Source organism: Hylobates moloch, unplaced genomic scaffold (assembly GCF_009828535.3).
Source record: "Hylobates moloch isolate HMO894 unplaced genomic scaffold, HMol_V3 SCAFFOLD_19, whole genome shotgun sequence".
Classification (NCBI taxonomy): Eukaryota; Metazoa; Chordata; class Mammalia; order Primates; family Hylobatidae; genus Hylobates; species Hylobates moloch.
The window spans coordinates 36,562,394-36,585,544 of record NW_026652294.1 but is presented as its reverse complement, the minus strand read 5'-3'; the positions used below and the strand labels follow the sequence as shown (position 1 = coordinate 36,585,544).

Genomic DNA, 23,151 nt, shown 5'->3' with positions numbered 1-23,151 from the left:
ACACCCCTGCCACAGAACAAGAGGCAAAATGCACAGAGGCCGCTTTTAGCTGGCCATGCCCAGCCAGGAAACCAATCCCTGGGGCTGGGCAGGGCCCCTTCCAGAAATGCTTGCTGCCTGCTGTCTGGGCTGCAGCTGTTCATTGCCCTGGAAACGATGACCTCACTGCCTGGCACAGGGTCTGATTTAGGACTTGGGCACTGGTGCTTCATCACTGTCGTCGCTGAATGGGTGACGAGTCATTAACTTTCCATGGTGAGTTTTCTCCCACTGTAGCTAGAGCTTGGGGCTTTCAGCCTCTCAGCTTCATCACCATGGGCATGGGCATTCTCACCCTCCCGCAGGACCAACTCCAGCAGTCGTAGGGCCCAGCAAAAAATGAAAGTGCGGAGCTCTTCATTCAAAAATGATTAAGAATGTCAAGACACCAAACGTGAAACTAAGCGCCAGGCCCTGCTGAGCTCGGGACCCTGTGTGACTGCACAGGCCACACATCCATGAAGCTGGAGCTGGCCTTGTCCTTCGGGTCCTTCGTTCCCCCACCTACCCATCTCCTTCAGCACACACAGACCTCTGCTCTCCACACAACCCTCCCTCCAAGAGGAAGTGAGTTCCCTCATTTTTGTCACACTTGCTCCTCTCCGTGCTGCCCGTGGGAACAAGAACACTTCACACAGACACCTGAGTGGGGTCTCTCCCCATTCCCACCCCCTCCCCCTGCCCACCCACTCAGGAGTTCAACCAGATGAGATGGCTGGAAACCACAGTGATATCCCTCAGGCCTCAAAACTGCTGGCTTCCTGGAACCAACACTTACTGAATCGCATAACGATATAGAGTCCCAAAACTCAGATTCAGCAAAATGGATTTTCAAAATACCTTAGTGGCTGGGTGCAGTGGCTCATACCTGTAATCCCAACACTTTGGGAAGCAGAAACGGGAGGATGACTTGAGCCCAGGAGTCTGAGACAAGCCTGGGCAACATAGTGAGACCCCATCTCTACAAAAAAAAAATATTAAAGAATTAGCCAGGCATGGTGGTGCACACCTGTAGTTCCAGCTACTCAGGAGGCTGAGGTGAGAGGAGCACTTGAGCCCGGAAGGTCAAGGCTACAGTGAGTCATGATCGTGCACTGCACTCCAGCCTGGGTGACAGAGCAAGACTCTGCCTCAAAAAAAAAAAAAAAAAAAAAAAAAAATTTAGTAGCTTTTTCTTCCCAGACCCCAAGAGTTACCAAGAGGACTGGGCCAAGTTGTCTGAGGAAGAAACAGAAAGAACCACCACAGCCAGGTGGATAGATTTGGTCAAGCTGCATTTTATCTGTAATACGAGCAAGTGGCCCTTATTATCCCCAGGGCTTTATAGACACAAACCCAGTCAATGTGCACAGTGACACCAGGAGGGGGATGCTGTTATCAGCCCCACTTTACAGATGATGCACAGAGAAGGCAAGTAATCTGCTCAGAGTCCCACAGCTGGTAACAGCCCTTGCTGGGAGTCAAAGCCAGGCAGTCCATATCATTTAGCTGCTCTGCTAGACAACCCTCTAGTGCCCCACCTTCATGTGATATGGGTCCCACTGTCCCTGCTTGAGCAAGAGAGCCACTGTGCCCCTCAACAACTCACCTGAGCCTGGAAGGTGCTGACCACACACACTCAGCAGGAAGGGCACGGCCAAGCATCAGGCCACAGGCCCAAGGGCAGCATCTAAAGGAGGGAGAGTCCCCAGGCCCCTGGACAACAGGAGCAGCAATGTCCCAAGGCAAACACTGGGCATGCGGCTGGGAAAGGAGGAAGGAGCTGACGGGCTTCCGCTGGCGGAGCACTTGTGATGCTAAGAGCCATTGTTTTATTTGCTGTCTGTATTCCCCATTGGGCCAGAAGCTCTGGAATTGCAGTGCCCATGCCTATCCTGTTCACAGCTACATCCACAGGGCCTGGCACATTGTCCGTACTCAGTAAGCTTTTGTGTAATGAGCAGATGCAAAGCCCTGGACCCCAGACCCACAGAAACATGCCTACCTCACGATAGCTTTTTCTAAATTTTTCTAGTGCAACCAGCCAAAGGCAGCGTAGATCTTTCTGCCAGTGAGACTTGCCCCAGTCAACACTCAACCTTCTCCTTCAGACCACAGTCTTCCCCATTGCTTCCCTTCTCTCTCCAATCTGTCAGCACAAATATACTGTCAGGTTTGGATGAGGTGACTCTACCACAATGTATGGAGAGGGCAGTATGTGCAAGAAGGGGGGTGACCAGCTCATCTTAACACTGACAGTCCTGCACCCCCAGGAGCCCTCTCGGTCCTGGGCAGGCATGGACAGTTGGTCACCCTAGCAAGAAGGTAAATTGGAGACACTCAGGACCTTCTGGAATTCAGCAAAAATTCAAGTGGCACCGAGCATCTGTTAGTGCCCCAGACTGTGGTGAGAGTCCTGGGATCTGGTCCTAGGACCATGGCTGGTTGTGTGGCCTTGGAAAAAGCACTTTCCTCCCAGGGTTTCAGCTCCCTCAACTGACATGTGAGGACATTCCAGTGCTTTGGAGGTCAGGGTGAGACCATCCATTTACTGCCAGTGATGGCAATGCAAACCAGCATCGCCTCTTGGAGAAGCAACTGGGGGGTGAAGGAGGTCATACCATCTCACACGCTTTCCTCATCCCTTGGTACTGATTGATTTCAAGGCAATAACACAAGGGAAATAGAAGCTTTCTGCAGAATATGTGCATTGCAGGTGCTATTTATCATGGTGAAAAGTTGGAAGCAATCTCAACACTGAAATGAGAAACAGAGGCTGAATCACAGGGTGGTGCATCCACTAGCAGGGATCATATACTGTGGTAATTAAATGGTCTGACATCCTTGCAACAAGTTAAACTGTCACGGGAAACAAGAGACAAAGTGTCATGGACTACAATAAAAATAGGAAAAGGTGTTGCTGCAGAGAAAGACTGTGATGCAGGCGTCCCATGCTAAGAATAGTTATACTGTGGCCAGGCACGGTCTGGGAGGCCGAGGCAGGCAGATCACCTAAGGTCAGGAGTTCAAGACCAGCCTGGCCAACATGGTGAAACCCCGTCTCTACTAAAAAGCCAGGCGCAGTGGTGCATGCCTGTAGTCCCAGCTACTCGGAAGGCTGAGGCATGAGAATCACTTGAACCCAGGAGGCAGAGGCTGTGGTGAGCCAAGATCACGCCACTGCACTCCAGCCTGGGTGACAGAGCTAGACTCTGTGTCAAAAAAAGAACAGTTGTATTGTTTGATTGGTAAGATTCATAGGTGAATTCTTCCTCATTTTTTCAGATGATAGATACCACTGTGACCTTATTTTCATCCCCAAAATGCAGTTAAATGAGAAAACTTAAGTAATGGTCTTCATGGCCCCTTCTGGGATTGACATCTGACTAAGGGCTTTGTCCAGCTTGCTGGATGCCTTGTTGCCCAGAAACCACTTGCATTGCAGCAGTTACCAGGCAATGCAGGGATGGAGCTGGGACCTCTCATCCCTAGGCCAGTGTCTCTCCCATTACCAGTGTTCATCCCTCAAGCTCTCTTGTAACTTCAACATCCTTGCCTGGCGCTGGTCAGAGACTGCAGTCAAAGATACCAATTCTGGCTGATTTAAGCAGAAAAGGGATACATTAAAAGGTTATTGACTAACTCATAGACTTAGCAAAAATTATGCAACAAATCTAAGCGGGAGGGAAGATAGTGACCCAATGACTCAGAGAAACCAAGGGCAGAGCCAAGGTCGCATCAGGAAAATATGGAGACAGGCTGCAGACACAGCTACTGTAAGACCCTCATGCCCAGGAGCCACTGGGCTCATTTTCTTTCTTTCTTTTTTCTTTTCTTTTTTTTTTTTTTGAGACAGGGTCTCACTCTGTCACCCAGGCTAGAATGCAGCAGCACAATCATAGCTCATTGCAACCTTGAACTCCTGGGTTCAAGTGATCCGCCCACCTCAGCCTCCTAAGTAGCTGGAATTATGAGTGTGCACAACCACACCTGCCTCTCACTGGACTCTTCACCCAACTGCTACTGCCAGAATTCTCTCTCTCTGCATCTGTTTCACCCCTCTAGACTGGAGATCCCAGTTAGAGACAACCACTTAGTCAAGTCTTGGTCACACACCTGTGTCATTGCTGCCAGGGAGTAGTAGCATCCTGAGTGGGGGGCTTGGCTTGCCTCCTGCCAAGACCCACACAGTGCTGGAGGAGGAGGCTCTTCCTAAAAAGAAGAGTTTGAATAGTGAGAGGTCAAACACCTTGGTCACTCCATGTTCCCACTGCCCCTTCCTCCTCCTTGTTCTCTACCTGCCTAGTCAAACCTTCCAGCATCACTCAATGGTCTCTCATAGAGAATCCACACCAGCACAGGCAACTAAAGGTTCTATATCTTTCCCAGCTCCAGTGCCAGGGGCTGGGTTTGCGTATAAGTTTGGCTCAAGGGTGATCCTTGAGCTTTACTTAGGAGTTCAGCACTGCTAAGTGCTCCCACCTGGTGGCACAATTTCCCACAGCCTCCAAAGGCCCCAGGCCTAGAAATGCCCTCTTCCCCATGCTAGGTGTCTTAGCCTGTTCAGGCTGCTATAACAAAATACAATAAACTAGGTAGCTTATAAACAACAGGAATTTGTTTCTCACAGTTCTGGAGCCTGGTAAGTCCAAGATCAAGGCACCAACAGATTTGGTGTGTTGGTGAGGCCCGTTCCTCATACATGGAGCCTTCTACCTGTGTCTTCACAGGGTGGAAGGGGCAAGCAAGCTCCCTGGAGTCTCTTTTGTAAGGGCACTAATCCCATTCATGAGAATCCCACCCCCATGACCTAATCACCTCCCATAAAACACCTCTTAATACCATCACCTTGGGGGTTAGAATTTCAACATATGAATTGTAGGAGGACACAGACATTCAAGACCATAGCACTGGGCTCCCCCAAGAAGGTACCTGAGCCTAAGCCCTGGGATCCTACGGTGCCAGCAAATCCTGACTCAGTAACAACACTAAATCTGTGCCTCTTGGGCTGGACGCAGTGGCTCACGCCTGTAATCCCAGCACTTGGGGAGGCCGAGGCAGGCAGATCACCAGAGGTCAGGAGTTCAAGACCAACCTGGCCAACATAGTTAAACCCCATCTCTACTAAAGATACGAAAATTAGCCGGGCATGGTAGCAGGCGCCTGTAATCCCAGCTACTCGGGAGGCTGAGGCAGGAGAATCGCTTGAACCCAGGAGGCGGAGGTTGCAGTGAGCCGAGATTGTACCATTGCACTCCAGCCTGGGCGACAAGAGCGAAACTCTGTCTCAACAAAATAAATAAAAATAAACCTGTGCCTCTTGAATCCATTCTTTTACAGGGGGCCATGTGGACACATCCCTGTTCCAAGTGGCCCACTTTAAAGAGGAGGGGATGCTCCTGGAGAAGCCAGCCAGGGTGGAGCTGCATCACATAGTTCTGGAAAACCCCAGCTTCTCCCCCTTGGGAGTCCTCCTGAAAATGATCCATAATGCCCTGCACTTCCTTCCCGTCACCTCCATGGTGTTGCTTTACCACCGCCTCCATCCTGAGGAAATCACCTTCCACCTCTACCTGATCCCAAGTGACTGCTCCATTCGGAAGGTGACACTAAGAGCCAGAAAGGCTGGGCCACGGTGGGTTGACGGTAAACACAAAATGCAGCCAGAGAGCCCCCTAGAGGGTCTTCACCTGGGACTAAGGATGGGTCTCTTGTACATGAGAACCTTGAAGTGGGCAAACAATTCATCCCTTCTCAGTCTTGGACTGGTCTCCTGCCTTTCCAAGGTATCCCCCTGCTAGGTTCATTGATCAGTCACTGATCTTTGGACAGTTTCTTGCAGCCCCTGTCCAGGAATCAAAGGATCGGAGGCCTCCATGCCTGAAACTATAGCCTTTCTTCATTCTAACTGCGCTAACAATAACCCTATTCCTATCCTGAAGACATCAAAGACTAAGTGCGGGCTGTCTGTGTAGCAGTGCGTGGGGGGAGGGAGGCAGGGGTGATATAGCCCCACTCTGTCCACACAAACACACAGATGCACCATCCCCCCTATTCAGACCACATTCCACGGGGCAGAAGCCTCCCTTAATCATTGTTCCTTATGTTCCGTAGGCCATAGATGATGAAGAAATGAAATTCCAGTTTGTGCGAATCCACAAGCCACCCCCGCTGACCCCACTTTATATGGGCTGTCGTTACACTGTGTCTGGGTCTGGTTCTGGTTCAGGGATGCTGGAAATACTCCCCAAGGTGAGCAGCCCAGTGTCTGCCTCTTCACTGCGAACAGAAGTCCTACCTGGGAATGAATGCCTGTGGGGCAGGTCTCAGGGCTTTCTCAGGGACGGGGTAAATCGAGGTTGAACAGAAAGTGAGTGGGATTTAGGGAAAGTGGGAATGCTTCCAAGACTGGGAGAAAGAAAGTCCAGAGAAGGGAGGGTCACATGCAGGATGAGAAGGATGATGGGATTTGACTTGGGGGCACTGGGAAGAGTTTGGGCTATAGGTCATCAATGTCCTTCAGTCCAGACCACCAGGAACAAACCTGTAGTTGAACATACTGGGTTCATTACTCATTGCAGTGGTAGAACACATATTATGGGGAACCATGGGGTGTGTCAGTAAAGGGTGTTAGAAAGAATCTGCTGTAGGATTTGGGCCTTGGTTGCATACATTTGAGGAAGATCTAAGGAAATGAAGATTTCCTTTAGATTGGGTGTTGGTTCAGGCCACACGGAGATTTGCAGAAGAACATTTCAGGCAGAAGGAATGTGTGCAGAGGCATAGAAGTGGGAGCAAGCTTGACGCCTCCAGATGACAAAAAAAGAGGTCAGTATAGCAAAAGATGAGTCAGATTAGAGGCAGGGTCTTACCAGGCGTCATCTGGCCTGTTGGCCGTGGTGTGCACTTTGCACTTTGTTCTAAGTGCAATGGCAAGCTCTTGAGGGTCATAAACATGCTAATACAAGACCTGATTTACAGCCAGGCACGGTGGCTCACGCCTGTAATCCCAGCACTTTGGGTACCGAGGCGGACAGATAACTTGAGGTCAGGAGTTCAAGACCAGCCTCGCCAACATGGTGAAACCCTGTCTCTACTAAAAATACAAAAATTAGCTGGGTGTGGTGGTGTATGCCTGTAATGCCAGCTACTCAGGGGGCTGAGGCAGGAGAATCACTTGAACCCAGGAGGCAGAGGTTGCAGTGAGCCGAGAGTGCACCACTGCACTCCAGCCTAGGTGACAGAGCAAGACTCTGTCTCAAAAAAAAAAAAAAAAAAAAAGACCTGATTTACTTTCATAAAGATGCCTCTGGCTGCTGGGTGAGAATGAATGATAAGCAGGGAAGAGTGAAAGCAGAGAGACAAGTCAAAAGGCCATTATGGGCCAGGCGCGGTGGGTCATGCCTATAATCCCAGCACTTTGGGAGGCCGAGGCGGGTGGATCACCTGAGATGAGGAGTTCGAGACCATCCTGACCAACATGGTGAAAACCTGTCTCTACTAAAAATACAAAAAATTAGTGGGGCATGGTGACAGGCACCTGTAATCCCAGCTACTCGGGAGGCTGAGGCAGGAGAATTGCTTGAACCTGGGAGGCAGAGGCTGCAGTGAGCCAAGATCACCCCACTGTACTCCAGCATGGGCTACAAGAGCAAAACTCTTCTAAAAATAAAAATTAAAAAAAAAAAGGCTTGTAATCCCAGCACTTTGGGAGGCCGAGGCGGGCGGATCACGAGGTCAGGAGATCGAGACCACGGTGAAACCCTGTCTCTACTAAAAATATAAAAAAATCAGCCGGGCGTGGTGGCGGGCGCCTGTAGTCCCAGCTACTCGGAGAGGCTGAGGCAGGAGAATGGCGTGAACCTGGGAGGCGGAGCTTGCAGTGAACCGAGATCGCGCCACTGCACTCCAGCCTGGGCGGCAGAGCGAGACTCCGCCTCAAAAAAAAAAAAAAAAAAAAAAAAAAGGCCAGGTGTGGTGGCTCACTCCTGTAATCCCAGCACTATGGGAGGCCAAGGCAGGCAGATCACCTAAGATCAGGAGTTCCAGACCAGCCTGGCCAAGATGGCAAAACCCAGTCTCTACTAGAAATACAAAAATTAGCTGGGAGGGCCGGGCACGGTGGCTCAGGGCCTGTAATCCCAGCACTTTGGGAGGCTGAGGCGGGCGGATCACAAGGTCAGGAGATGGAGACCATCCTGGCTAACACAGTGAAACCCCATCTCTACCAAAAATACAAAAATTTAGCCGAGCGTGGTGGCGGGTGCCTGTAGTCCCAGCTACTCGGGAAGCTGAGGTAAGAGAATGGCGTGAACCCGGGAGGTGGAGGTTGCAGTGAGCCAAGATTGTGCCACTGCACTCCAGCCTGGGTGACAGAGCGAGACTCCGTCTCAAGAAAAAAAAAAAAATTAGCCGGGAGTGGTGGTGGGCACCTGTAAACCCTGATACTCTGGAGGCTGAGGCAGGAGAATCGCTTGAACCTGGGAGGTGGAGTTTGCAGTGAGCCGAGATCGTGCCACTGCACTCCAGCCTGGTCAACAGAGCAAGACCCTGTCTCAAAAAAAAAAAAAAAATGCTATTGTGGTTGGGTACAGTGACTTATGCCTGTAATTCCATCACTTTGGGAGGCCACAGTGGGAGAATCACTTGAGGCCAGTAGCTCAAGACCAGCCTGGGCCATGTAGGGAGACCTCATCTCTATGGAAAATGAAAAAATAAGATGAGTATGGTGACGCACGCCTGTAGTCCCAGCTACTCAGGAGGCTGAGGCACTTGAGCCCAGGAGTTCAAGTCCAGCCTGGGCAACATGGAAAAACCCCATCTCTCTTAAAAAAGAAAAAGAGAAAAAAAAATAAAAATGCTGTTGCAATACTGCAAGCTACAGTTGAAGGTCACTTGACTAGGAAGGTAGCGAGGGAGATGGAGAAAAGTATATGAATTCAGGGTTGATTTCGAAGGTAGAGCCAACAGGACCTGCTGGATTGCCTGTGTAGGGAAGGAGTTAAGCATGATTCCGAGTTTGGAGCCTGCATGCTCAGTGAATGGTCCTATCCTTTACTGAGTTTGGGGAAACTGGAAAGGAAGCACGTTTGGAAGACAGTGGGGAATCAAGAGTTCTGTCTTAGCTGGGATTTAGGAAAGGGGATGGATATAAATTTTTGTCAATTGACAGTGGGTGGAGTTTAGGATCCATTGGGAAGACAGGCTTTGGGCTGGAGAAATGAGGGTTTGGTTTCAAGATGGGGGAGGTGAAGGAAGGAGGATCTGGCTTAGGATTATGAGCACTACCTTTAAGGACAAGCCCTGACTTACCCATGAGGTACTCAGTTGTGTCCTCATCCTTCTGTGGGAAATTGGGAAAAGAGCAGTGTCTGAAGGTGATGGTTGAATTCAGTACAGGGATCATCGGAGTGTCCTTATGGAGCCAAGCAGGGCCAAGAAGGTGTCAGGTAGGGAAAGACCTTCCATGCAAGATGAACAGGGTGGCAACTCAACTTTTTGCCTCTTCAGGAACTGGAGCTCTGCTATCGAAGCCCTGGAGAAGACCAGCTGTTCTCAGAGTTCTACGTTGGCCACTTGGGATCAGGGATCAGGCTGCAATTGAAAGACAAGAAAGATGAGACTCTGGTGTGGGAGGCCTTGGTGAAACCAGGTAAATCCAGGACAATTCCAGAGAGCTCAGAGGTGGGAGGAGAACGAAAATCAATGAAGGAGCTGGGCACAGTGGCTCACGCCTGTAATCCCAGAACTTTGGGAGGCCGAGGCAGGCAAATCACAAGGTCAGGAGTTCAAGACCAGCCTGGCCAATATGGTGAAACCCCATCTCTACCAAAAATACAAAAATTAGCCGGGCGTGGTAGCGCGTGCCTGTAGTCCCAGCTACTCAGGAGGCTGAGGCAGAAGAATCGCTTGAACCCAGGAGGCGGAGGTTGCAGTGAGCTGAGATCGCACCACTGCACTCCAGCCTGAACAAAAGAGCAAGACTGCGATCCAAAAAAAAAAGAAAAAGTCAATGAAAGAAAGTCTGTGTATGTGTGTTGGCGGGGTGGGGGGGAGGTGGGCAGAGTGCACTATCACAGTTTATTGATGAGAAGAAATAGCCCACAGGAGGTAGGAGGTAGGTGGCTTTCTCAAGTTACATAGCAGTTGTTATGACTAGAATTTAACTTGAGTCAATCTGACCCTCTAAAATTTATGCTCTCTTCCATGCACAATGGTGTCTTCACAGTGCCCTTGAATTAACAGATGTCGACATACACAAAGCTTTTAGCTAAGTTTCTCATGATAGTTTGGGTGTGAGGTGGAAGAATAAGACCTAGATAGTCATATGGTTGTATGGGTTAAACCGATTTGGCAATTTCAGATACTCTCCCCTGTATCGCTCAGTATTTTTCAGGTAGACAAGAGGAAATCAAATAATAAATTTTCTGGGATAGAGAAAACTTATGGACTCTTAGTCTAGTACCAACACTCTAAGAACCCAAACCCTCCAAACAGTCCTTCTAGGACAACCATCCCTAGTCTGCTGTCAAATAATGGTGAATCTACCTCCTGAGCTGCAACAAGCTGGCTTCACAGTGTAGTGAAAAGAGGATGGGCTTTCCTGAATCCTGGCTTGGGTGCAACCACATATGGAGAACTCACCAGCCCCAGCTTCAGACCTGGATTCAAAGCACTTACTTGCTGAGTGACCTTGGGAAAATTACTTAATTCATTTGAGTCCTTCATCTATAAAAAGAGGATCATAATGACTAATTTGTAGGAATGTTGGAAAGATTAAACAAAGCGATGCCTATACATGCTTCATGCAGTAATCCTTAACAAATCATAGCAATATTATCTTTTTCCTCATGTTAAGCCAGTCTCTGCCTCTTATCAGTCTTAATTCTGTCCCTTGGAACTCATAGAAAAAGTCTATCTCCTTCCCCGTGAGAAAGCCATTTAGATGCTGGAAGACTGTGGTCATAGCGTTCCTGATGACTCTTGTTATGCAAGTTAGACATCTCAGCTCCTTCCATCATTCCTCTTCTATTTTGGTTTGTAAATTCTTTGCCATCCAGTCACCTCCCTCAGTAGATGCTCCAGTGTGGGAATGAGTCAGAATTGACCCCTGGACTGTCCAGTCAGCAGAGAGGATGTGAAACACCCTCCTTTCTCCACCCACATGGACCCGGTGCTCCTGGTACCACAACCTGAACTCCCTCCCCTGTGCCCACCTTCCTGAACTGTGAGATCACACTGAACTTGGAGCCTGCTCAGACTCTGAGGCCTTGTACATGTGAGCTGCTGTGAACTTCCCCTTTCTCTCCTTTGCAAAGCAATTTTTAAGTCCCTTCATTTTTGTTGTTGTCTGTTTTTTCTGTTAAAATTCATTTGTTATTCCCATGTCCTAAGCTTGCTTGATCTCGATTCTAGAGTCTGACATCCAAATAGAGAACATACACCTTTGGTTGGTGCCAGTCTAGAAGGCTAAACAAGAACAAGGAAGTAGATTTCTGCTCAGAACAAGGAGGTGCTAAATAGTTCAAGCTATCTAGCAAGGGGTTTGGTTAGTTCACCAGGGATACAATTCAGGCCAACATGGGATTAAAACCAAGTCTGGGATGTTGTAGGAGAAATTGCTGTCGCTCATTTGGATGTGTTCTATTACTGTATGATCACAGCTTTGGGGCCTGAGTTTCCCCATGTGCATAAGGAAGGGATTCACCTAAATAACCTCTAAGGACCCTTCCAGCTCTTACTCCAGATTCTACCAGAATTTGTCTGTGGCTTTTTTCTAAATCAAAGAATCTCAGAAGTGAGTGGGAGTTTGGAGGTGTATCGTGTGTGTTAATAACTTAGCACTGTTTCAGATGCACCTTCATCTCTGTTTTCCTCCAGGAGATCTCATGCATGCAACTACTCTGGTCCCTCCAGCCTGCATAGGTCAGTAACAGCTCTCAGAGACCACAGGAGGCGGTGGCAGTTCTGGGGTACTGTCTGGTTCTGGGGGGAAGGGGAGAAAGGAAGGGACTCATCATTGCAAACCTCACAAAGGGTCAGGCCCTGGAGAGCGGTGCGTGGCCCCTCCCCATATCCCCTTGTCCTATCCACAGAGACCCTAGAATTCCTTATCTGACAGTGTCCAATGCGCCCAGCAGGAACCCCACTCCCGATTCCCACTCTGGCAGAATGCCAGGCTAGATGCTGGCATGAGGGAGGACACAGGTGCATTTCTGGAGGCAGAAGGAAGCGAGGGATGCAGAGATGAGAGAGGAAAGCACTGAAGGTGGGGACTGGAGGTAGAGGCTATGGTTGGAGCCCTTCTTTGTTCGTTGCCAGGCTTACCTTCACCTCTGGATGCCCCACGGTTGCTGCACTTCGTGGACCAGTATCGAGAGCAGCTGATAGCCCGAGTGACATCGGTGGAGGTTGTCTTGGACAAACTGCATGGACAGGTGCTGAGCCAGGAGCAGTACGAGAGGGTGCTGGCTGAGGACACCAGGCCCAGCCAGATGCGGAAGCTGTTCAGCTTGAGCCAGTCCTGGGACCGGAGGTGCAAAGATGGACTCTACCAAGCCCTGAAGGAGACCCATCCTCACCTCATTATGGAACTCTGGGAGAAGGGCAGCAAAAAGGGACTCCTGCCACTCAGCAGCTGAAGTATGAACACCAGCCCTTGAGTCCTGGCTTTGCCTGACCCTTCTTTGGGTCTCAGTTTCTTTCTCTGCAAACAAGTTGCCATCTGATTTGCCTTCCAGCACTAAAGTAATGGAACTTTGATGATGCCTTTGCTGGGCATTATGTGTCCATGCCAGGGATGCCACAGGGGGCCCCAGTCCAGGTGGCCTAACAGCATCTCAGGGAATGTCCATCTGGAGCTGGCAAGACCCCTGCAGACCTCATAGAGCCTCATCTGGTGGCCACAGCAGCCAAGCTTAGAGACCTCCGGATCCCATCCAGACGCAAAGAGAATGGGAGGGACATGGAACCGTTTGCCTCTGGCTGTGTCACAGGGTGAGCCCCAACATTGGGGTTCAGCATGGGAGGCCACGTGGATTCTTGGCTTTGTACAGGAAGATCTACAAGAGCAAGCCGACAGAGTAAAGTGGAAGGAAGTTTATTCAGAAAATAAAGGAGTATTACAGCTCTTTTAGAATTTGCCCAGCAGGCTTTCCAGTTTTTACCAGAAAACCCCTATAAATTAAAATTTTTTTACTTATATTTTTAAATTTAAGAATTAAAAAAGTATAAAAAAGAAAAAATGAAAATAAAAGAATAAAAAGTTGCCTACTCTATAGGCACAGCAGCCCCGAGTGGCTGCTGGTTGGCTATTTTTATGGTTATTTCTTGATCATGTGCTAAACAAAGAGTGGATTATTCATGAGTTTTCCAGAGAAAGGGGTGGGAATTCCTGGAACTGAAGGTTCTTCCCCCTTTCAGACTACTTAGCGTAACTTCTAGATGCTGTTGTGGCGTTCCTAAACTGTCATGGCAGTGGTGGCAATGTTTTTTAGTATGCTAATGTATTAAAATTAGCATATAATGAGCAGCAAGGACAACCAGAGGTCCCTTTCATCACCATCTTGGTTTGGCAGGTTTTGGCTTCTTTACCACATTCTGTTTTATAGGAGGAGTCTTTGTGACCTCTACCTTGTGAAACCAGTGCTGCCAACCTCCTATCTTATCCCCACCTCAGACATTACATACTTGTCCTTAATCTTAAGAGGTTGTAGAAGGACAGAGATCTATCTTCTGTCACTGCTTCATGCTGAACAAGGGCCATCATCCCTACCTGCTCTGGAGGCATAGAAATCTCTTCGTACCTGATCAAATGACTTATAGGGACTCCATCTTTTCTGCAGTGGCACAGGCTGGAGCCTTGGACTAATTATTTTTCTCTGAAACTGTTGTAGCCTGGATGTCATAAACTTGAACCGTCCAAACACCTGATGAATATAACAAATATTTTTAAAATCAAATAGCACCTAGTGATAATTAATAAAATACTTAAGCCCAGTTTTAAAATGCATATAAAAGAGATCAAAGCCAAGCGTGGTGGCTCATGCGTGTAATCTTAACACTTTGGGAGGCCAAGGCAGGAGGATCACTTGAGCTCAGGCTTTTGAGACTAGCTCGGGCAACATAGTGAGACCTTGTCTCTTTAAAAAAATATGAAAGAAAAAAATAAGGGATCAGATGCCATTTGGAATCTAGGTGAATAGGCTGGAAAACTAGTCTTCTGTTGTCTGAAATACAAAGCCAAACAGATTTTTAATAAGAGATATTTTTATGAGAACAGAAGAAAAAAAGGTTAATGCTGGACACAATCTATCCAGGTATTAGACTCAAAAGCATCTTTAGTTATAAAGCAGGAAAGTGGTGGCAATCTGACATGCCTGTATCACAAGGTATAAGCTTTAGCTTGCAGGGCCTCAGGAGAAAGGTAGTAGTAATTTTATTGTATGCAAATCTCTAAGGTGGGGGTGACACAGGAGGTCGGCAGGACTGGCTTCACAAGATGCAGGTCACAAAGACTCCACTGATAAAGCAAGATGCGGTAAAGAAGCTGGCCAAAGCCCACCAAAGCCAAGATGGCAATGAAAGGGACTCCTGGTTGTCCTCACTGCTCATTATATGCTAATTTTCACCCTCCTGTAGGACCAGCTCCAGCAGTTGTGGGACCCAGTGCAAAATGAAAACACAGGGCCCCTCATTCAAAAATGATTAAGAATGTCAAGACGGTGACAACAGGACATTAAATCAAGCGCCAGGCCCTGCTGAGCTCAGGGCTCTGTGTGACCGCACAGGCCACACACCCATGAGACTCGCCTTGTCTTTCGGGTCCTTCATGCCCCACCCACCCATCTCCTTTAGCACACGCAGACCTCCACTCTCCACACAACCCTCCCTCCAAGAGGAGAGTCAACGGGAAGTAAGAAGATTTAAAAAGGGGCAAAGAAAAATGCAATGGTGTGTTTCCATTGTGGAAAACCTGGTCATGGAATTGCAGATTGCCCTGCTGCCCTTGAAAATCAAGATACGGGCACTAGAATATGTTAACAAGTGTGGGTCCACAGAGCACGAAATAACCAAGTGTAAGGCTAAAGTAGACCCACCTCTTGGCGAATTTCCTTTTGCAAAATGTTTTGTTTGTGGAGAAATGGGGCACCTGTCTAGATCTTGTCCTGATAATCCCAAAGGACTCTATGCTGATGGTGGTGGTTGCCAACTTTGTGGCTCCATGAAACATTTAAAGAAAGATTGCCCTGAAAGTGAGAATTCAGATCGAATGATCACAGTTGGTCTGTGGGCAAAGGGAATGAGTGCAGACTATGAAGAAATTTTGGATGCACCAAAACCACAAAAACCCGAAACAAAAATATCTAAAGGTGTTAATTTTTGATAACAACTAGTACTATCATTAGTTACCACTTCATTGTTACTTTCTAAACCAGGCCCACTTCACAAGTAAGAGTTGGGCTCCCTTGTAGCCAGGACTATACTGTAGATATCAGTATGATCTGGGTGTGGCCAAAAACAATTTTCAACAGAGAGAGAGAAAGAGAAGAAAGAAAGAAAAGAAAGAAGAAAGAAAGAAAGAAAAAAGAGAGGGAAAGAGAAAAAGAGAAGAAAGAAAGGAAAGAGAGAGAGAAAGAAGGGAGGGAGGGAGGGAAAGAAGGAAGGACAGACGCGAGGAGGGTCTTCGCCAAAAAGCCCCGCAACCCCCGCATGCCCCGCCCCCTTCTGCAGAGCTCCCCCTCCCTCATCCCAGCAAGTCCTCATGTTAGTTTCCGGAAGCCTAGGAAATGTATTCATAAATCTGGAGTCGTCTCCATGGCAGCGAGCCCCGAAGTGGAGCCGGTCTTGGAGTAGGAGAAAGGCCAGACACAAACAAGTGTGTGGGGGTGGGGGAGACAGATGCATGTCCGCTTTGGATCCAGATTCTCTCTTTTTTTTTTTTTTTAGACAGAGGCTTGCTCTGTCGCCCAGGCTGGAGTGCAGTGGCACAATCTCAGCTCACTGCAACCTCCGCCTCCCGGGTTCAAACGATTCTCCTGCCTCAGCCTGCCGAGTAGCTGGGATGACAGGTGCCCACCACCACGCCCGGCTAAATTTTTGTATTTTTAGTAGAGACGGAGTTTCACCATGTTGGCCAGGCTGGTCTCAAACTCCTGGCATCAAGTGATCCGCCCGCCTCGGCCTCCTAAAGTGCTGGGATTACAAGTGTGAGCCACCGTGCCTGGCCTGGATCCGGATTCTAATAGCAACAGCTAGAATTCTGAGGGACAGGCAGTGAGCTGGGAATCAAATTCTTGGCTCTCCCACCCATTAGTTGTGTGATAAAAAATACTCTTAGAAACTAGGAATAATATTTTCTTGACATGATTCTTAAAAATTTGTCTCAATTGAATTAGCCAACACCATATCCAGTATTGTCATATTTGTCACTCTTATTTAACATTGTTTTAAAAATTGTGGCTGTAGCCGGGCGCGGTGGCTCAAGCCTGTAATCCCAGCACTTTGGGAGGCCGAGGCGGGCGGATCACGAGGTCAGGAGATCGAGACCATCCTGGCTAACACGGTGAAACCCCGTCTCTACTAAAAATACAAAAAATTAGCCGGGCGCAGTGGCGGGCGCCTGTAGTCCCAGCTACTTGGGAGGCTGAGGCAGGAGAATGGCGTGAACCCGGGAGGCGGAGCTTGCAGTGAGCTGAGATCGCGCCATTGCACTCCAGCCTGGGGGACAGAGCAAGACTCCGTCTCAAAAAAAAAAAAAAAAAAAAGAAACAGGTTTTCATCGCTTCTCGGCCTTTTGGCTAAGATCAAGTGTAGAAACAGGTTTTCAGATGTGTAAGAAGGGAATAGCAAAGCTTGCGTCAAACGGTTGTTTGATTAGGTGAGCTCATGAGTGGGAAGTTGTTCTGGGCGAGCCGGTACACAACACTAGGCAGACAGTAAATCTTAGCTTCTTTGAGCCTGAGGCTGTTGTAGGTGCCAGTGATAACAGAAGCCACAGAGTATCTACTCTTAAGCAATTTATATTCTAGTGGCAAGGAGATACGAAATACGCACCCATGTGTGTAATCCCAGCACTTTGGGAGGCGAAGGCCTGAAGATTTATTGAGACCAGGAGTTTGAGACCAGGAGTTCAAGACCAGCCTGGGCAACATAGCAAGACCCCGTCTCTAAAAAAAAAAAAAAAAAAAATTTCATTTTTTTTGGCCAGACACAGTGGCTCACGCCTGTAATCCCAGCACTTTGGGATGTCAAGGCAGACGGATCACCTGAGGTTAAGAGTTCAAGACCAGCCTGGCCAACATGGTGAAACTCCATCTCTACAAAAATACAAAAATTAGCTGGGCATGATGGCAGGTGCCTGTAATCCCAGCTACTCGGGAGGCTGAGGCAGCAGAATTGCTTGTACATGGGAGGCGCAGGCTGCAGTGAGCCGAGATCACGCCATTGCCCTCCAGCCTGGGCGACAGAGTGATCTTCTATCTCAAAAAAAAAAAAAAAAAGTTTTTTTTAATTAGCCAGGCATCGTGGTACATGCCTGTATTCACAGATATTCTGGAGGCTGAGGCAGGAGGGTCCCTTGAGCCCAGGATCCAGTGAGCCATAATCATGCCACTGCACTCCAGCCCTGGAGACAGAGCAAGATCCTGTCTCTAAATAAAAATAATTGGCTGGGTGCTTGCCTATAATCCTAGCACTTTGGGAGGCTGAGGCCAATGAATTGCTTGAGTCCAGGAGTTTGAGACCAGCCTGGGCAACACAGTGAGACCCTGTCTCTATTTAAAAAAAAAAAAAAAAGAAGAAGAAGAAGAATAGAAGAAAGATCTTTTTGAATAGAGATAGATGGCAACTTCCTCAGAATGGACGTGACGGTTGAACAACACACGGAGATGATGGGAATGAGAAGTGCAGGGCAGCAGGGATCCTTCTCAACAATGGTGGAAAATTGGAGTCTTCCAGGATCACCGTGTTCAGACTAATCCACCCTACATGAAGTTTTCTTTCTCTTTAAAGTGGGCCACTTGGAACAGGGAGATGTCCACATGACCCCTGTCAAAGAATGCATTCAAGAATCATGGATTTGGCTGGACGAGGTGACTCACGCCTGGAATCTCAACACTTTGGGAGGGTGAGGCGGATGGATCACCTGAAGTCAGGAGTTTGAGACCGGCCTGGCCAACATGGCAAAACCCCATCTCTACTAAAACTACAAACAAAATTAGTTGGGCGTAGTAGCTCATGCAGTGACCCGAGATCGCGCCATTGTACTCCAGTGTAGGCAACAAGAGTGAGACTCCATCTCAAAAAAACAAAAGAATCATGGAATGCTTCCACCAGGCACTCTGATGGATGGTGGGAGCCCTGGGCTGAGCTTAATGCCTTTCCTGAAGGAATCACTCTCCCAAGGAGTAGGATTTGCCAGGTGCTAGAACCCGATAGAGGCCGTGAACAATACTTGTCTCAATGGTGGGATAACTACAGATTTAAACTTTGAGCCATGCACACACTCTGGTCCAGGCCCCAGTCCTGGAAGCAGGGGAAGCAAGGGAAGAAAGAGGGTCCTCTGGAACTTGTGATTACCTGTGTTGTGTAAGGTTGTATGATTGTGGGGACCCCATTGAGTGCTACTCACAGGTTAGCCCCAGGCAGGTAGGAATGAGAAGGAGGAGAACAGGAGAAGAAGAGGAATGGCTAGACAGGAGCATGACTGCTGGAGAGAACTTGAAGGGAAGGCTAGCAGTAGCACGGACGCTGTGCTATTTGGTCAGCAGTGCTGCTGTGTTCTTGGTTTCCTAGCAACTGCTGTTAAGCAGGTAGTTGCTAGGCAATGTGGGGCGATCCAGGCGGTTAGGTAAGGACCTTTGTCTGCGTGGGCACGAATCAGACCATCACAGAGTATTGTTAATCCTGAAAATGGCCACTGGGTCCGTTACTTAGATTTTTTTGGCCTTTGTTGCACAGAAACTGATATAACCATGGTGCACAAGTTCTGGTCAAATGAGAAGGAAGTCACCCCATGAGCTCATTATCCAAACAATACAAAAATTCTGTCTTTCCTCTTTCCATTCAGTCTTTCTCTGCAGGAACACATTTTTGTCTTGTTATCATCCTAGTACATGGGGTTTTAAATCTTGTTTTTTTTGACTTTGATTTAGATCATCACAAGCATCCCTCAAGCTACTTAAGAGTTTTCAGGATAATCTTCCCCTGATGACTGCATGACTCCTTGCAGTAGATATATCATTTAATTAACTATTCTCCTCTTGTTCTGACATTGAGTTTGCTTCCAATCTTTTGCCACGATAAGCAGTACTGCAATACACATCTTTCCGCAGACTTTTCTTTATTCTTTAGATCACTGTCTTGAAGTCAATACTAAGGGATAAGATGATTGTATCAAAGAACATCAATAGTCTCATGACTTTCTATATTTTGCAATAGCTTCCCTCATGCTGGGTGCAGTGGCTCAAGCCTGTAATTCTCACACTTTAAGAGGCCAAGAAGGAGGATCACTTGAGGCCAGGAGTTCAAGGCCAGCCTAGGCAACATAGCAAGACTCTGTCTCTACAAAACAAATTTATTTTATTTTTTATTTTTCTTTTGAGACAGGGTCTCGCTCGGTCACCCAGGCTGGAGTGCAGTGGCGCAATCTCAGCTCACTGCAACCTCTGCCTCCTACGTTCAAATGATTCTCCTGCCTCAGCCATCTCAGTAGCTGGGATTACAGGTGCACACCACCATACCCAGCTAATTTTTTTTTTTTTCTGAGACCGAGTCTCACTCTGTCCCCCAGGCTGGAGTGCAATGGCATGATGTCAGCTCACCGCAACCTCCGCCTCCATAGTTCAAGCAATTATCCTGCCTCAGCCTCCTGAGTAGCTAGGATTACAGGCGTGCACCACCACGCCAGCTAATTTTTGTATTTTTAGTAGAGACATGGTTTCACCATGTTAGCCAGGATGGTCTCAATCTCCTGACCTTGTGATCCACCCGCCTTGGCCTCCCAGTGGGATTACAGGCGTGAGCCACAATGCCCAGCCAATTCTTGTATTTTTAGTAGAGACAGGGTTTCACCACGTTGCCCAGGCTCGTCAGGAACTCCTGGACTCAAGCAATCTGCCCGCTTTGGCCTCCCAAAGTGTTGGGGTTACAGGCGTGAGCCACCGTGCCCGGCTGAATTTCTTGATTCTTTAATGGCTGGTTTTTGTTTTCTTTTGATTTTAGAAGGCCTTAATTTGAAGACATTTAATTTAATTTAATTTAATTTAATTTAATTTAATTTAATTTAATTTATTTGAAGACAGTTTGAGGGAGAATAAAATGTCCTCACGGTTATTTTGTCATTATTTTAGTTGAATATATCTATAATATAGTGTATGATTATAACCATTTTTAAGTGTAAGCACATTCACCTTGACGTGCAACGATCACCACTGTCTGTCTCCAGAACTTTTTCATCTTCCTTAATTGAAATTCTGTACCCATTAAATAATAATTCCCCATTCCTGCCTCCTTTCAGCCCCTGGGAACCACTATTCTATTTTCTGTCTCTTTAAATTTGACCACTCTAGAAACCTTATATAAGTGGAATCATACAATCATTGTCTTTTTGTGCTTGCTTCTTTCACTTATCACAAAGTGTTCAAGGTTCATCCGTGGTATTGCGTGTGTCAGAATTTTTTTTTTTTTTCGGATGGAGTTTCACTCTTATTGCCCAGGCTGGAGCGCAGTGGTGCAGTCTCAGCTTACTGCAAGCTCCACCACCCGGGTTCACGCCATTCTCCTGCCTTAGCCTCCCAAGTAGCTGGGATTACAGGTGACCACCATCATGCCCAGCTAATTTTTTTTTTTTTTTGCATTTTTAGTACAGACAGGGTTTCACCATGTTGGCCAGGCTGGTCTCGAACTCCTGACCTCAGGTGATCCTCCCGTCTCGGCTTCCCAAAGTGTTGGGATTACAGGCGTGAGCCGCCGCACCTGGCCCTGTTTGATGATTCTTGTTCTATAGGAGTGGCACAAAGAGAAGAGGACAGAACAAAAGTAACCAAATCTATTCTGTCTGAGAAAGATCATATGTAGAGAGCAGTAGTCTGTGTGTGTGAAAGAAAACGGGGAAGAGGATGAAAATGTCCAGAGTGGTGAGTTCTGCTAGGCCCTGGAATGAAGCTGAGATGCTGGAAGCGCTAAGTTCTCTCTAGTGGGAGAAAAACCACTGTGGAAAGCTAATCATTTGATGTAGAACCTCACCAATGACCAGGAAGAAGCAATCAGTGCCCAGCTAGGCTAAACTGGGCCTGTGGTAGGGTGTGAGTAGGGCCAGCTTCCTGGAAGTGCAACCTGTGCAATGGCAGTAGGCCCCATGCTTGGGGTTTAACGCGTGGCAGTCACTGCCTTGAAACTCTTAATAATTGTATCTTTGAATTTGTGCTTTGTAAGTGAAGTTTGATGGGACCTGGAGGGTGCATAAGGGCAGGAAGGGAGGGTAGGGAGGCTTGGAGCCACAGCTCATGTGAAATCCCACCTGCCAGGTGCCACCTCACAGCCCCCAGACAGGTTCTTAGCTTCCCGCTGTCTGCCCCGCGGAGCCCCAGGCTTTACTCAGCCTCCCCTTCTCTGCCTTGCTCAGCAACCACTGCTACCCCTAACCCCAGCAGGGGACTGAGTGGAGCACGGGGATGATCAGCATTGGATATGAGCTCCCAGAAGCCTCTCAGGGTGGGGCAGGCAGCTGACCCTGCATTGGGCTAGAAGTGCCACAGCACCTTCAGCAGGTGACCAGGCTTATCCAGTCACATCCTGGTGTAGAGGTTGCACTACACTTGCAGGTTTCCCATCACCTGTGGGGTTGGGTAGAGGAGCTGTGGAGAGGGGAGATTCCTGGCTTGACTTCCCTTCTCGCAGCCAGGGCAGGGCACGCACATACATTAGAAGTTGGCAGGAGAGGAATTCAGCAGCCAGTTTCAAAGCAGCCATGGTTTCCAGGATAACAAACAGCTCTAGCCCAGGCAGCAGAGATTCCTGGAAGGTCCTTCTCTTCCACCCACTGACTGACACATACACCCCACCACCACTGCCACCACCACCACCACCAAAGCCTGTTTCCTCAGCTGGGCATGAACACTTGGAGCTAAAAGTGGCCTTTGTGAATTTTTCCTCTTGCTCTGTGTACACATTCTAAAGCGAACAAGTCTGTTTTGCTGCAGGGTGAGGCCCAGGTTGCGACCTGGGAAAGGCTAACAGGACACAGTCTTTCATGGTGAGCAAGCCTGGGGTGGGTAGCTGAGGGGGTGGGGATTGGGAGGTGTACCTCTTACCCTTGGGTCAGAGAGATGTGGGTTAGAACCCCAGCAGTCAGTGATCTATGCTATGCTATGTTATGCTATGCTATGCTATGCTATGCAATGCTATGCTATGCTATGCAATGCTATGCAATGCTATGCTATGCTATGCTATGCGCTATGCTATGCAATGCTATGCTATGCTATGCTATGTGCGATGCAATGCTATGCGCGATGTGATGTAATGCGATGCGATGCGATGCGATGCGATGCGATGCTAAATTATTTTGAGACAGAGTCTCAAGTCTATCACCCAGGCTGGTGTGCAGTGGTGTGATCTCTGCTCACTGCAACCTCCACCTCCTGGGTTCAAGCGATTCTCGTGCCTCAGCCTCCCAAGTAGCTGGGATTACAGGCATGCACCACCATGCCCAGCTAATTTTTGTATTCTTAGTAGAGAGGGGGTTTTGCCACGTTGGCCAAACTGGTCTCGAACTCCTGACCTCAGGTGATCCACCCACCTCAGCCTCCCAAAGTTCTGGGATTACAGAGGTAAGCCACCACACCTGGCCCCCAGCAGTCAGTTTATTAGTGGCAGATTTTAGATTCCTTCACCTCTCAGCCTCAGTTTCCTCATTGGAACATTGGAGAAAATACTGGTGCCTAATTTAGGGGGTCATGAAAATTAAGTGAGACCATCTCTGCAGAAATGTTGAGCACAGTTCCCAGCACACAGTCGGTGGCCAGTGATTGGCTGCTGCTGCTGCTGTTATCATCCATGTGTATCCTAGGATTCCTCATAGAGGGGGTCACCAACGTGGTCAATTGGCCATTGTCCAGATCCAGGCTTTGGCCT

At 48.2% G+C, this 23,151-nt stretch overlaps 2 protein-coding genes and 1 non-coding gene across 3 annotated transcripts in view; all 3 read left to right on the top strand.

Moving 5' to 3' along the window:
• Positions 1-13,306, top strand: part of NLRP1 (NLR family pyrin domain containing 1) — a 60,692-nt gene extending 47,386 nt beyond the window's left edge. The window contains exons 11-15 of the mRNA XM_058431149.1: positions 5,359-5,621; positions 6,133-6,270; positions 9,529-9,670; positions 11,899-11,943; positions 12,340-13,306. Coding sequence (XP_058287132.1) covers positions 5,359-5,621; positions 6,133-6,270; positions 9,529-9,670; positions 11,899-11,943; positions 12,340-12,659 — 908 coding nt within the window. The 3' untranslated portion in view covers positions 12,660-13,306. The remainder of the gene's footprint in view (positions 1-5,358; positions 5,622-6,132; positions 6,271-9,528; positions 9,671-11,898; positions 11,944-12,339) is intronic.
• On the top strand, positions 13,135-13,196 carry LOC116459594 (U7 small nuclear RNA). Its single transcript, XR_004245631.1, has one exon. It is a non-coding gene; the product is annotated as a U7 small nuclear RNA (small nuclear RNA).
• Positions 13,307-14,518: 1,212 nt separating the features above from the next.
• On the top strand, positions 14,519-15,424 carry LOC116458362 (zinc finger CCHC domain-containing protein 9). The gene is given in 3 exon segments (XM_058431148.1): positions 14,519-14,557; positions 14,875-15,057; positions 15,059-15,424. Coding segments are annotated over 3 exon segments (567 nt in total). The 3' UTR covers positions 15,404-15,424.
• The last annotated feature ends 7,727 nt before the right edge of the window (positions 15,425-23,151 follow it).